This window comes from Zingiber officinale, chromosome 6B (genome assembly GCF_018446385.1).
Source record: "Zingiber officinale cultivar Zhangliang chromosome 6B, Zo_v1.1, whole genome shotgun sequence".
NCBI lineage: Eukaryota > Viridiplantae > Streptophyta > Magnoliopsida > Zingiberales > Zingiberaceae > Zingiber > Zingiber officinale.
Genome location: NC_055996.1, coordinates 118,980,679 through 118,994,310, shown reverse-complemented (window position 1 = coordinate 118,994,310; position 13,632 = coordinate 118,980,679). Strand labels below are relative to the sequence as shown.

At 33.9% G+C, this 13,632-nt stretch overlaps 1 protein-coding gene across 1 annotated transcript; it reads right to left on the bottom strand.

Annotated features, from left to right (window-relative positions):
- Window positions 1-1,538: 1,538 nt before the first annotated feature.
- On the bottom strand, window positions 1,539-11,860 carry LOC121989246 (RRP12-like protein). The gene is made up of 19 exons (XM_042543162.1): window positions 11,314-11,860; window positions 10,309-10,831; window positions 9,971-10,228; window positions 9,289-9,380; window positions 8,666-8,875; window positions 8,371-8,562; window positions 8,037-8,252; window positions 7,206-7,381; window positions 6,989-7,082; window positions 6,852-6,908; window positions 6,632-6,766; window positions 5,997-6,068; window positions 4,810-4,923; window positions 4,305-4,466; window positions 4,095-4,223; window positions 3,014-3,115; window positions 2,863-2,939; window positions 2,618-2,761; window positions 1,539-2,265 (listed from the first exon to the last, which is right to left on the bottom strand). The coding sequence occupies exons 1-19, from the start codon at window positions 11,836-11,838 to the stop codon at window positions 1,674-1,676; spliced, it is 3,870 nt and encodes a 1,289-aa protein (XP_042399096.1). The 5' UTR covers window positions 11,839-11,860; the 3' UTR covers window positions 1,539-1,673.
- Between the last annotated feature and the right edge of the window lie 1,772 nt (window positions 11,861-13,632).

Genomic DNA, 13,632 nt, shown 5'->3' with positions numbered 1-13,632 from the left:
ATATCAAACCTACAATTAGGCTGAACATTTTTCTAACAGTTGATTACCTATAGAGAGTTTTAAATAAGTAATGCATAGCACCGTTAGAGTTCTTGCAAGACTAGAAACTCAGACCACTTGAAATGGATTCAATTGGAGAAGTCTAAGTCAATCAGTAAGTTTTGACCGAAACCCACTGATGAATCTACGATACTTGAATTTCTTTTTCACTTTTCCTAGGAAGGTTTGAGAGGGGAGAAGCAAGATATGGTGCTAAATCTTGGTTTTAACCACCACAAATGAAGTTCTTGCTTCGTACCAGTTGGCACGGAACATTTCAATCTTATAGATTTCCATTCAATGAACAACACACGCCCTGTCGAATTTTAATATCCGAGGATAACACCTATCACCAATTTATTTTAAAGTCAAAAATTACTTAGATATTTAAGTTAAATTACAATTCAATTAGATATTTCCAATGTTCTTGTTGTAGACTTCAAATCAAGTGTTCAACCTAGCCTATTTGAAATTCTAAACTAATTCACAAATCACAATCCATAGTAAGTTTTTAGTCTATTGAACGGAGATATAGTCTTAGGTTTTAGATATCGAGATCAAAAAATTAGATTATGATCGGTTGAACAAAGCGAGTGAGGTACCAACCAATCAGGCCCACGTTGGGTAGTTGAATTTATGCAAACTCTCAATCAATATGAAGGGGTAAACGAGGAGAAGGTACATATGGTATCAAACCAAATTTTTGATCAACTAATACAGTGGACTTGATATGATTGCATATTAGGTCCAACGTCCTTATACCTACCATATCAACCTAACATGCATGAGCAAGGTCTAACTAAAATTGAGCATCAGTGGAGTATCTTACAAGTGTTGTTGAATATTTATTCCCCAGACATCGAATGAAACCATAAACACAATTTTTTCATCACCCTTTGCTATCAAACTGTAATGTTTTTTTTACATGACAATCTTACAGTAATAAATTTATATATACATCGTTAAATTTTTAACTGCCTTCTTTTACTAATTTTCCTCTTACTACAAATTTGTTCTTCAACGTTGTTGTTCTTAACCGTTGTTGTCCTATAACTCTTCTCTTGAAACTCTTGTTTTGCAATGCCATCAAATATCACGAGAAGGTATAATAAACAAAAGAGGTTCATGATCACTTCATGTTTATAACACCAATAAGATGAATGAAGGGAGAGAGAGAATGAGAGGAAATACATCCTAATCATAAAATAATTTTTAGTTAAAAATGTGACTTAAATATTTGAAAAATGATGATTGATAAGAGAAGATTAACAGGAGAGGTAAAAAAAGAATTTCATTTTTTGTTGTGCACCATTTGATATAAATAAAATTATGATCTGCCTTTTAATAAATACGTAATTCTACCTACATCTTTCGGTAAATTGCCGTACACAATACGTAATAAAATTGTTCGTCTCAATAAATGATTGATTTAGTAATTAACCAAAAGAAACTTGAGAATCCAATTTCATAATTTAGCAATGCAATGCCAAAACTATAAATTATACAACCGAACATGGAATTTTGAACAAACTACCACAACCTGATACAAAAGAATCACAATTCATAAATGTATAACATTAAACAAAATTATGGAACATTAACTCAATTCTTATCACTCGAATCAATGAACCGCATTACCTCTTCCCAACCTTCTTTTGTTTAGTTTTGAACGACGGTGCTCTGTTCAAAGAGAGTGCAGCAGATACGTTCTTCCCTTCGAGCTTCTTTGTAACTTTCATTATCCTCACCATACCCTTCCGGGCGATAGCCCTCCTCTCCTTCCTCCGATTTAGCAAATTTCTATCAAGCGGCCAATATGCATAGGGTTCCAGCTTGTCCTTCTTCTTGAAATCACCACCAGCCTTTTTGCTGGTATACTCGTTGCCAGTGTAGGCCCAACCAGAATCTGAAGTCTTCTGTCGCTTTTTCTGACATTTTGATGACGATGTTGGCAAAGAGCGAGCATCTGTGCGGCTTCTTGTAGCTGCCTCATCATTTGAAACAACTCTATCCTTTTTAGGTTTGTAACCATCTTCATGGATGATAAGGCGACCATCAGCATCAAATTCTGGCATTTCAATGGAGGATTGTTTTCTTTTGAGTTGATTTGAGGATCGTAGTGCTGATCTTGTATTTTCGCAATCTAGAAGATCGAGTGGATCACCATCCAACTGATCGAGCAAATCTTCTGGCAAGCTCTTAACTGTTGAGCGTTTTCGGCTTGACCTATAAACAGAAAAAAAAAAATCACCATAATACATTTCTATAGAACAAGAACCTTTTTATTAAAAAAAAATGGTTGTGAAAAGAAGGAAATTTAGTGTAATAGGGTTCATATGAATACTCATGTTATTCCATCACAAACTGTCGTTTCCACACATCAATATAAAATAAGGTTTCAAAACGCATACTGGGAATATTCAATTGGCCCACTATATAATGCCCCATGAGTTAGTATTAAAATATTTTTTCAAAATATTTGTATTGTTATCTTAAATATTTATTACTTACACAACCATGATATAATTTTTTTTGCTAATAATGAGTTCAATTCAAATAACAGAACTGGCCGCAATACCTTACAGACGAAATGCCTGTGCCAGGACGAGAAGCTTTTGTCTGCCGACCAATTGTTTTTGTCATTGCTTGTTCACCAGCATGGTCATCCGAATCTTCATCTCCAAAATCAGAAAAGATACGAGTATGATTCCATTTACTGTGTCTGAGAAGTATTAAAAAAAATTTAAAAAATGACATAAAAATCAACAAGAACTATCAAGATACTGAGATCATTTTCTCTTATGGGAGGTAATAATATGTTACCTCGACATGGTTGTTCTGGATACAAGAGATTCATCATCAGCTTCAGAATTGGATTTCCGCTCCTTTCTCTCTTTAATCTACAAGAGATAATAAGACCAGGAACATGACAGTTTGAATTTTGAAAATCAACTCAATGAAAATATCAAGTTACCTTCCGAATGTTTGTTAGTAGTTTCATGTGTTCTTCAGGTATAACTGCTTTCACAGCATCAAAGCCACATTTTTTCACAAGCATTTCAATCAGTAACTTAACCTGATAAGAAACGAGGACAGTTTTGATTTATGTCTAACATACCTCACCTTGAAGTGAGTAATACAAAAAGGACACATTGATACAACTTTTGAACAATTTTTTTTTTAAAAAAATTGATAGGTAAATCACAATATTTCTGGATGTCCCAACCAAATAGCGGAATAACCTATCAGTTCTGCTATGACGGACCTTAAGGCATTTCGCTTATTGTACTTGTTCAAGCAATATACTTAAATCAACCAACAACACCCTTTTGTTGGTCAACATGCTTGAAGGTGTAGCCCACCATTGGACTCATGCAGACAATTTAGGGATGATGATTTTGAGACTTGGATCTTAATAGGGACACCAAATTTTCATAAATGGTGAGTTGCAGACTCTAGTAAAGAGCCTTCGTAGGCTCAACTCTCAAGTAGGTGAACAATTATCAATTGGAGCTTTAAAGATTTTGGGTAGATGGTTGTGCCTGAAAAATTAATATATTAGTTCTCTAACTTAGTGAATCAATATATATTTTGCATCGAACTTCATCATAAGAATAGTGAGGTGTTGGAAGGCCTACAAGCATGATGGTGTAAGTTTAGGTGGGAAGACAACCCAACTTAGTCATAAATGGTAAGTGGTGAGCTAATAAAGAAGTTTTATAAGCTTGGATCAGTGTACTATTATTCATTCGGCTATTTTAGGCTAATGGTTGAGTCTGACAAGATAATGAGCAATTTTCAACTATGCAGGTTTGGAAACAAACTACCGAATTAATTAGCTTTTCTATCGCAACCAGTCATCCTGTAACAGTAAATGCTGACTAAAATGAGGCGTCACGCTGCAATATTGATCAAGGTTTAACAAGTATGTTGGCTTCGGTAAACATATTGTTGTTATTTTAACAATTGAGAAATTACGAGAAGGGGTGCTCTTGCATTCAAAAAATGAAATGATTTGCCTGGAGAGCATTCCCGCAAAACAAAGTGAAGAATACCTTAGCCTTGAAATGATTCTTGGTGTCATCGCGCCATTTCAGAAGTCCATCAACCATTGTCTTTAAGTGCATATGCAAGCCATCGGCTTTAGATTTTGCCACCAATACCTTGACAAAACCTAAATTTGCCTGCCACATGTAATATTCAGCTTGAATAAAAAAACCCTGTTATGATCAATCATAAAGAGAAAGGGAGGTGAGTCAAGGTACTTTGACAATCTCACGGTTCTTCCTTTGCAGGAGAAGAAATGTGGAGGGAAGCAAGTTGAAAGCTACAACAACAAGGTCTTGAAATTCATATGCCAAACGAGCTAACCCTTTTATTGCAGCACTGATCATTTGTGGTGTTTCACCAGCAAGACCACCAGCAATCTGAATGCAAGACGAGGATATCAGAATTAAATAAATACTGGAAAACAATTCAGTATCTTAAATCTTGAGCTGTCTCTCCCCCATACTGGATAGATTTATTGTCTCATGCCCACATTAAGACACAAAGTCTAAACATTGTCAACGCATCACAGATGCAAAAGTTTGCATCATGAGTGATAGTGTCAAGGCCAGCTATGCTAGATAGCATGGAGGAGGTTTGGCCGGCTATTCTGTGCCAGGTGTTCACTAAAGTTGACACGAGTGCCGAATTTCTGACACTGATACTTTAAACACTAGCTATGAAAGAAGGAATGCAGTTGACAAGAATAGGACTTTTAGTTACCAAGTTAAAAAATTGTAAGAGGTTTTCTTGTCTTCCCCCCTTTTCCTCGTCTACACATACATGGCCTATTTCAACAAGCAAGTCATAAGCCTTGTTTCTTGTCTTTTTATTTGCCTGCAGGAAGGAGACAAATAAGATGTCTATATGTTTATCTGTTGTGCGAACAAACTCTTTAAATATTAGAAAGAATAAACAGAAAAATCTTCAAACAAGAGAAATAAAAACAGCAAGAAAAAAAGTGTTTCTGAAAGCACACTATTTAACTGATTAAACTTTTCAAACATTAGAAAGAATGAACAGAAAAATCATTTTAAGATGCAGCACTAAAGTAGCAAAAGTATTGGATTACATCTTCAAAGCCAAAAAGAAAGCAGGCATAAATTCATATTCTTGAAAGCATGAGATGTAGGAAATCACGAAATACTGCTCAAACAAAATGAGTTTATGCTCAATGCGCCGACGAGTCACAAGGATTAGGTAGTATGAGTGCATGACCATTGGCCACTGAGTTGGTATTCATTTAACTTAACAAAGGGATGTAAACAATTATGGTGAATGATAATTCTATTAGTCTAGGCTAAAGCCTTGCTATATTTAGAGAATTATAAGTGATTAAAAAGCAAGTGCATCACAGTGAGGTTAGAAACTTGCGTAAGAATATCAAAAAATGTTGTGCGCCTAGTAAAAGATGACAACAGTCAATCACAGAACAAGGAAAACATAATGAAGCAACAGCATCAGGAAATACAAAATCATATCAGAATATGTAATTTAATATGATCCAAACAGAGAAATATTACAGGCATACAGAATCCTATCAACATTACTACAATGAGGTTACCATATCATTAAATGTTATGGTCATACCTGCATTGAATCGCTAATTATTTATGAACCCTATTACAAGATCCTCATGGAGAAAAACGAATGACAAAAGCAATCAACCATAGTTAATTAGAGAAGAAAAAAAAGTCAAGATGCAAAATTAATGTATCTCATAATGACAGATTGTATGTTAGAATTATCCAAATGATATTAAATACAATCTTAATCTCCTATCAGTCTATTCACTCATCCAATTCTAAAGTATATCTTTCATTTCTACTTAGCTTCTTTAATTAGAATACACAATAAAAGAGGATCTACTTTGCACATGTAACCCTTTACCAGGAAAACTAATAACATACCTCTTTCAACGAAAGCATTATTTCAGTGAGAAAAGAGCTAATTAGGTCCCTCCTCTTATGATCAAATAAATCCTGTAAACAAATAACATTCTATCATGAAAAGGATCTTTCAACAAATAATCTAAATAAAACTAACAACAGCATGAACGAGATTTGTCTCATTTGGCTATCTCATGAAACTTATATATCTATGTGGTTGATCCAGCTAACAAATGGGCTGAGTCTAATCGGCAACCTCGGGAGAGAGAGTGAGAAGAATCACCAATATAAAAATTGTCGTCTTATTAATTGCATGAATAAATCAATTGAAACTAGATTGTTCCCACATGAACAAATGCAGTGGTATTTTACATAACTTGGTTCCTTTCCTATAAGACAGAAACAACAAGGGCTCTTTTTGTAGGCTTTACAACCAGATCTTCTAAGAGACTGTAAAATAGATTAGGTTAACTTTGGTGCAGAATCAACTAGGTTTGCATGAGAAGGTTGAAGTTTAAAAAAAAAAGTATATAAATGTTGCAAGTTTAAAATTGGACAACTTGTCTATTGAAGGAGATTATATATTAAAAAAATATTATTTTTATCATACTGTTCTAGTGAAAAATATTTAGCCTAGAATCGTAACCATCACCAACCTTTGATATATGGACAATCAAAATATACAAGCAATCAAGTCTATGGCGTTTAGCTGCAAAGTGACAGCAAGGCAGTGAAACAATCATCAACTGTAGCACTTCATCCAAATTATCTGAAAGAATGTGATAACGTTCCTGAACATTGAGCAGATTGATACCAATAAATGACAAGATTTTTTGAAGTCCAATAAGCATAAAGTTTAGGAAAATGCCATTGTACCTTCAGTATAACTGAGAGAATTTTATATGCTTTTTTCTGTAGAATCCCTTCTTCATCCTATGATAAACAAGAATTTACTTAAATCACATAGTTTTGAGAGAAACTTGGAAATGGTAATAAACAAGACTGTGTGGTACCTGGAAAGCAGGCTCAATAGCCTTGAGCAACGAGTAAATCTCTGTATCATCCAGTCCAGGCAGAAGTGAAGATGCCAAGTCCAATAGGAGGGCCCTGGAGTCACTAGTGTTATGAGTCCATTTGATGCAAAAGCTGACATATTGGAGTATGCATAGAGAAAAACAAATACTGCAAAAAAAAAAAAGGTAATAGCAACAGCAGAGCAGGGATTCCTACCTTGCATGGCATAGTGATGCTTCATTTGATAAATTATCTAGAGTTTCATCAGAATTATGTAACTGTTTTGCTTTAATAGCTTCTTGAGTAACCTTCAACAGTTGCTGACTAATAGCATTGAATAAGTTCTTCACGATCCTTTTGTCTGATATGGATGCAAGATCATGGATGGTAGCCTTCAAAATGAAAGAAAAAAATGTCATTTCTCCATTCAATGGTAGCAAAACAAGCAAGACAACACAATTCAAAAAAAAAACACACATATGGTATACAAATGTTATGTGTGTACATTTTTGAAAGCAAGTCAACTTGTTTACTTTTCTACAGTAATGTAAATGCCTAGTAGATATATATGAACAGAATGAGAAAAATCAACAAGATTAGTCACAAAAAAAATACTCTGCTCTAGTTTCCTCTTGCTTCCAAGAAGATATGGAAGCTCTTCTCGAGACCTTGTAGTATCCCCTATTCCAACATATGGTGAGTCTTAGATGCAGTCACTCATATCACACAAATAATTTCATTTTAAAGTTTCCTCACCCATAAGTAGAATAAGTTGGAGGACATAAGGATTATTTTACTATGCATTGTTACACATACACCTATATACCACATGAATATCAACAGCCACAAACATTTGGAGCGATGTGAGGACGTGAAAAATCAACAATCACATGAATCATGGAAAGAATTGTGAAGAATTATCTGAGTATTGACATGTTAAATGATAACATTTTGACTGGTTTGAAGATACTAATGAACACTAACAAAAATATTAAATATTTAGAAACCCATAATTTAACATAGTTTTGTTGACAAAAAGATGAAAACCTGCAAGCAGCCACCGATATCCTTGGGAGATTTCAAAAACATCTCTGATAAAACTGAAAAAAACTCTGAAGCATATGATTTTATTGCCTTCAGATTTTCTTCTGCTTGTTGTTTATTATACTTATAGCGATTCTCTTCTGCTCTAAAGTGGCTTACTTCAGCATCAGGTTCAGAGGTTGTACTTGAAATTATGTCATTGTTCTGACGAATCAAAGTCTACAAAAAAATAAATATATATATATATAACAACAAATTGGAGCAAGTGAGATGAAGCACCACGGTTTATCTTGGGGAAAGGCCAGGGGTGTGAAAATCAACTTAGTAAAATTTCTACCTGAAGGCTGCAACATATTATTCCACGCAACTCAGGTTCTTCAAGGAGTGCATTGCACAAATCCTTCTGAATAGCTTTAAAACCTTTGTTAACGTCAACAGGATAGTTGCAAAAGGCTGGTAGCAAGGACCATAATGCGTATATAAGACCTTCTGCATTTCTTGCTGAAAAGACCCTTCCCTCCTTCTCAAGCTTTTTCAAAAAATGACTTAATTAAATTATGTGAAAAATAATAATGAACTAAAAGAATATTGAGGTGTTTCTTTTTTCTAATTTAGCAAAAGGTAGCACATACCTCAAGGGATTTTTGCTTCAAACGTTTAACAATACCCAATATGTATTCTGAGAAAAAGATCAGGCTTGATCCAACCACATGTTGCTTCAATATTGGAAATAGCCAAACATTGGCGTCTGAGGCAACTTCCACGTCCAAGTTAAGAGGCACAATGGTAAGAAATTTTTCAGGCCCCATGGCCCTAATAGCTGATCCAAGACACTCATGAAGCTGCAAGTTGACAAAGAATTTACTGACTGATAAAGTAGGGAGAATATTTGTATCGCCAAAGGGTAAACAAGGAATACATTGCAATTGAACAAATTAGAACACCAACAGCATGTAGACAAGGAAAATATTGCTATAGTAAAAGTTAATCATTAGCAAGGTTCGACCATGAATGATAAACCAAGACAACCCCTCAAAGAATTGTAAACTCTATAAACATTATATTTTACATTCTTAATATTGATGGTTTCAAAAGCATATGCAAGTGACATGTAGTCAACTCAACACAATGCACATATACATTATATCTTGGCATGTGAGGAGGCATATGCAGTCAACATTTCAATATTTAAAAAACATTTATATTGATAACTAAACAGTAACACATTCAAATATAATTATTTAAAAACAAACACCTGCTTTCTAAAAGAGAAGTCCTCATCTGATAAATTTTGCATATCTACAAGGCTTTTAACAGCTCCAACCATTAGATAGTAAGATGATTCTCCTGAAAATATCCCAAAACATGAAAATAATAATTAGGCGACAAATGAGCAAAAGAAAATTAGATTTCGAGAGAGAATGCAACAGTATTGCTGCTTACACCTTCAATATTGCAAGTTTCAGTGACAGAAATCATGATGGACCATAAAGCAGAATAAGGACGAATAATAACAAATATGATGTCAACAGAGTCAGAAGAATATGGTTAATAATCACACAGAATATGAACCAATCACTATATACAGACTGAGCATTTCACATTGATTCTTGGAGATAGTGGAAATATAAAGACCTCACGCACAATCTTTTTTCTGTAGCATAAATAACTTTGACTACCTTAAAAATAATTGTTTTTAAAAGAACATTCTAAATTGGTATTAGATAGTACATGTGAGGCCAGCAATTAGTCTCGGGCAAAGTATTTCAACAAGAGTTTATTCTATTAGTGTTGTATATATTCCATAACTATGTTCCATGTTTCATCTCTCACAAACATAATTACAGATCAGTATGTTTAAGTTTTCATTATTTGTCAAACATAAATGGCACTAATTGAAGGTTAGGTTGCTTAAGATGACAAGCAGAAAATTTTACCTAGTTGACTGAATGTTGTCGAGAGAATCTGAAATGAAATGTCGCAAATAGCATCATAACGGTATCCAAGAAAACCTTCTATAGTAGCACATAGTTTCTCAATGATAGTAGGTCCAGATTTCCTAGACCCTCCATCAGTATTTTTTATCTGATCGGTACCTTGCTTGCACAGGTTTTCATCAATGCAAGCACATAATAAACCCTTCAAGGCTTCCATAGCAGCAAATATAGCTTCCTCGTGATCGCTGGCTAAAATATCTATCATGCAGTGAAATTCATTAACTTTCAATAGCGTTTATTCAAAATAAATACTACAGATTAGTAAAGTAACTGCATACCTCCAAGAGAATTGAATATAATAGGAAGTTTCACAATGCAGATCTCCTTGTTTAGATCATAAACTTTTCTTGTACCAAAGTGTAATAAACGTGCTGTTGATGCCATATAATCTGCAGACTTTTCTTCAGGAACAGTCAGGGCTAGTGAGCACAATAAATCTTGTAGCAATTCTGGAGAAACCCTAGCAGTTGGACTGCTGCAATGGGCATAAAGAACCTCCATTATGCATCTTGTTACAATCGGCTGCTGCAGCTCCAAAAGTTTTTTGCAGTATTTCAAAATGGTATTTGTGTACTTCATTGCCATAAGGGGAAGGCAGACCTTCAAAGCATTTAAGATATACAGGACCAGCATAGCACCTTTAGGGCCCTCTGAAGGAGCTGAATCCTCATAAGATCCACCAGCAAGTAGTAGATATCTCTCAAAGTTGGAGGTTATAACCTCACTTGCTATAAGTAAAACAGGATGATGCTGGAAATTTCTCAGCACATCACTCATGCATGTATGGCACTCCTTTCTTACCTACAACACATCATATTTTCTATAAATCAAGCTAAGGATAAAATTACAAAAATGATAACAAATTTTAGAGTGTACAAGACAAAGGATATTTCAACACCATTTACTTAGAGATATTTACTTCCTCATGTCATTTAACAGCACCTATAAAATATTTTCAGTTTATTGTTAACACACAAAAAAAAACAATACATGACAATCAGCATCAAGTTGGGAGATTTTTTTGTTTAAGCACGAGTTGGTAACAAGTATAAATCAATAAGATTCCAAAATCAACTAAGCTGAAGAAATTGCAAGAACAAGATCAATGGAATCATATATTACGTCAGGTCCTTGAAAGGAAAAAAGATCTAATTCTAGTAACAGTCAGTTTGTCGGATAAATGTATCAGCTCAGTAACAGTAATATAGTTAACAGATATTGAGCTAGAAAAATACAAAACTTTAATATACTTTTCTGTAGAGAACCTGAGCTTAACAAAGTACCTTCTGGTGTTGATCCGTCATAAAACCTATAAGAGAATCGTAAAGAGGTGACAAGTCCGACCAATTCGCCTTATCTCCAACTGCGAGTAAATAAGAAGCACAACGCAGCCCAGATTTGACGCCGGAAGGCTGTAGTGAATCAAACCCTAGCACCCTAATCAAAGTTTCAGACACCTCCTTCCATCTACTCCTGACGACGGGACGAGGAACCTTGGGGAACGCGATGGCGAGGAAGGATAGCAGGGAAGCGGTGGCAGGGTCGGAGCCAGAGGCGGAGTGGCGGGAAAGCCGGTCAAGGGAGGATACGGTGGCGCCGAAGTAGGCAACGGGAGTGTGCGGGATGCCCTGGTCCTTGAGTGCCTGAGCCATGGCGCCGACCGTGGCGCAAAGGTGCTGGCGGTCGTCGTTGGAAGAGGATTGAAAGCGGGACAGTACGCCGACAGCAAGGTCGTCCCTGTCCAAGGCGGCGGTCTCATCGTCACCGGAAAGGAAAACAACATCGGACTCCATCGCCTCCGGTTCCATCTCAGCTTAGGTTTTTTAGGGTTTTGAGATATTTATATATAGAACCGGAAAGCCAAAGCCAACCGGACCGAGAAGTAGAACAATGAAATCTACATTAAGATAAAATATTTCTTTCAAAATTTATTTAAATAAAATAAATGGTTTTCTGATTAATTTTCATTAAAAAAAACTTTTAAAATTCATTTATAGCATTCAGGATTTTAGATATTCGCTTAAAGAATTGATATCTTATTATTTTACTATTTTATAATAAAAAAATATCCCTTTTACTAATTAATGTTGGTAAAGTTTAAAATAAATTTATGTTAATATTCTTTTTCCTATTCACATCAAAAATATTTTTAATTTTTATTAATAATTTCTCTAAACATATGTGATCTATAATTCGACACTCATATATTAATAAAAAAATTTCTTATTAATCAAGAAAAAATTTAGAGTTTTTCTTTAGTCTCACATTTTAGAATTAACAACACTTAGAGTAGAAAAGATTCTATAAATATCTTGAGCCAATAATGTTAGAAAACATATTTTTCTCAATTTTTTAGTTAAACTCAAGTATGATATTAAATTAATTTTATCTGATGCACCCTTACCTAATTTATGGCCGGTCTTTTGGCTAAGATTAAATGTAATATTTATTTTTATCAATTTAATATCTGATATAAAAAATTAAATTAATTTTTATAAAGGAGAGTTCGTTATCCACACGCGTTCATGTATTATATTACACACACAACTAGGGACGGAGCCATATATAATTTTAGTGGACAGTTGTCCCACCTCATTGAAAAAAATTGTAAAATAATTTAATTTTCAGTCACATATTGTTTAATGATAGGTGAGAACATGTGGAGTAATCCAACACCAATTGCAAGTATTAATTAACTTACCTTATTCAAAAATTTAATCCAAAATTTTAGATAAGATAGTCCTATCCATTTACTAAATTATGCATTTATGAACAATATCTTTCTAAATTTAGAAAATGAACCTCATTTCCTAAACATTATAAAGAAAGAGAATAAATAGTGAAGCTGGTATTGAAAAATGAATATCTAAATTTAATAAATTAACTTTTTTACTTTAAATTATGTATTTTAGATAGGGAAGCTAGTATATATACTTTAACAAACTGAATAAAAAATAAAAAAAATCAATTCAAACTTATTTTATTTGAAGTTTTAAAAATATCCCAAAATATTTGTCAAAGCTCTAATATCATTCTTTTGTTGCTCAGTATTATTTATTAATCATTTATTCTAAAATATATTCGTCATTGAAATATGATCGGGAAATAAACTAATTTATATTTTATATTGTCCATGATATTTGTTATAAAATTTAAATAATTTTTTATTATAAAATATTTCTTAAAAAGAAAAATATAATGATATTCAAAAAAAAAATCTATAACACAAAATTATATTTTAATTCATTTGTCTCCGTTGACCGTTAACCTTACTAAAATCTTAATGGTAGATTCCAAAAAATTAATTAGAGATTAAGGAAGGAGTATTTATAGACGTTAAAAAAAAGGACTCAAGAGGAGAAAATAGAAAAGAGAGCTGAAATGAACCACAAGTTTTAGCGTTCGAAATCTATCTATCTGTGGTTTGGATAAAAGTGAAAGAATTAGAAGAAGATGAAGAAATTGAGGGAGAAAAGAAAAATAAGATCGAAACTGAATAATTACGAAGAATGGTGGAGAAAGGCAATGGGCATCCAACACAAATGGAAGTGGCTCCAGGGTTTCCATTGGTGGGCGTGGCCATTGACAAAAACAAGGGAAGT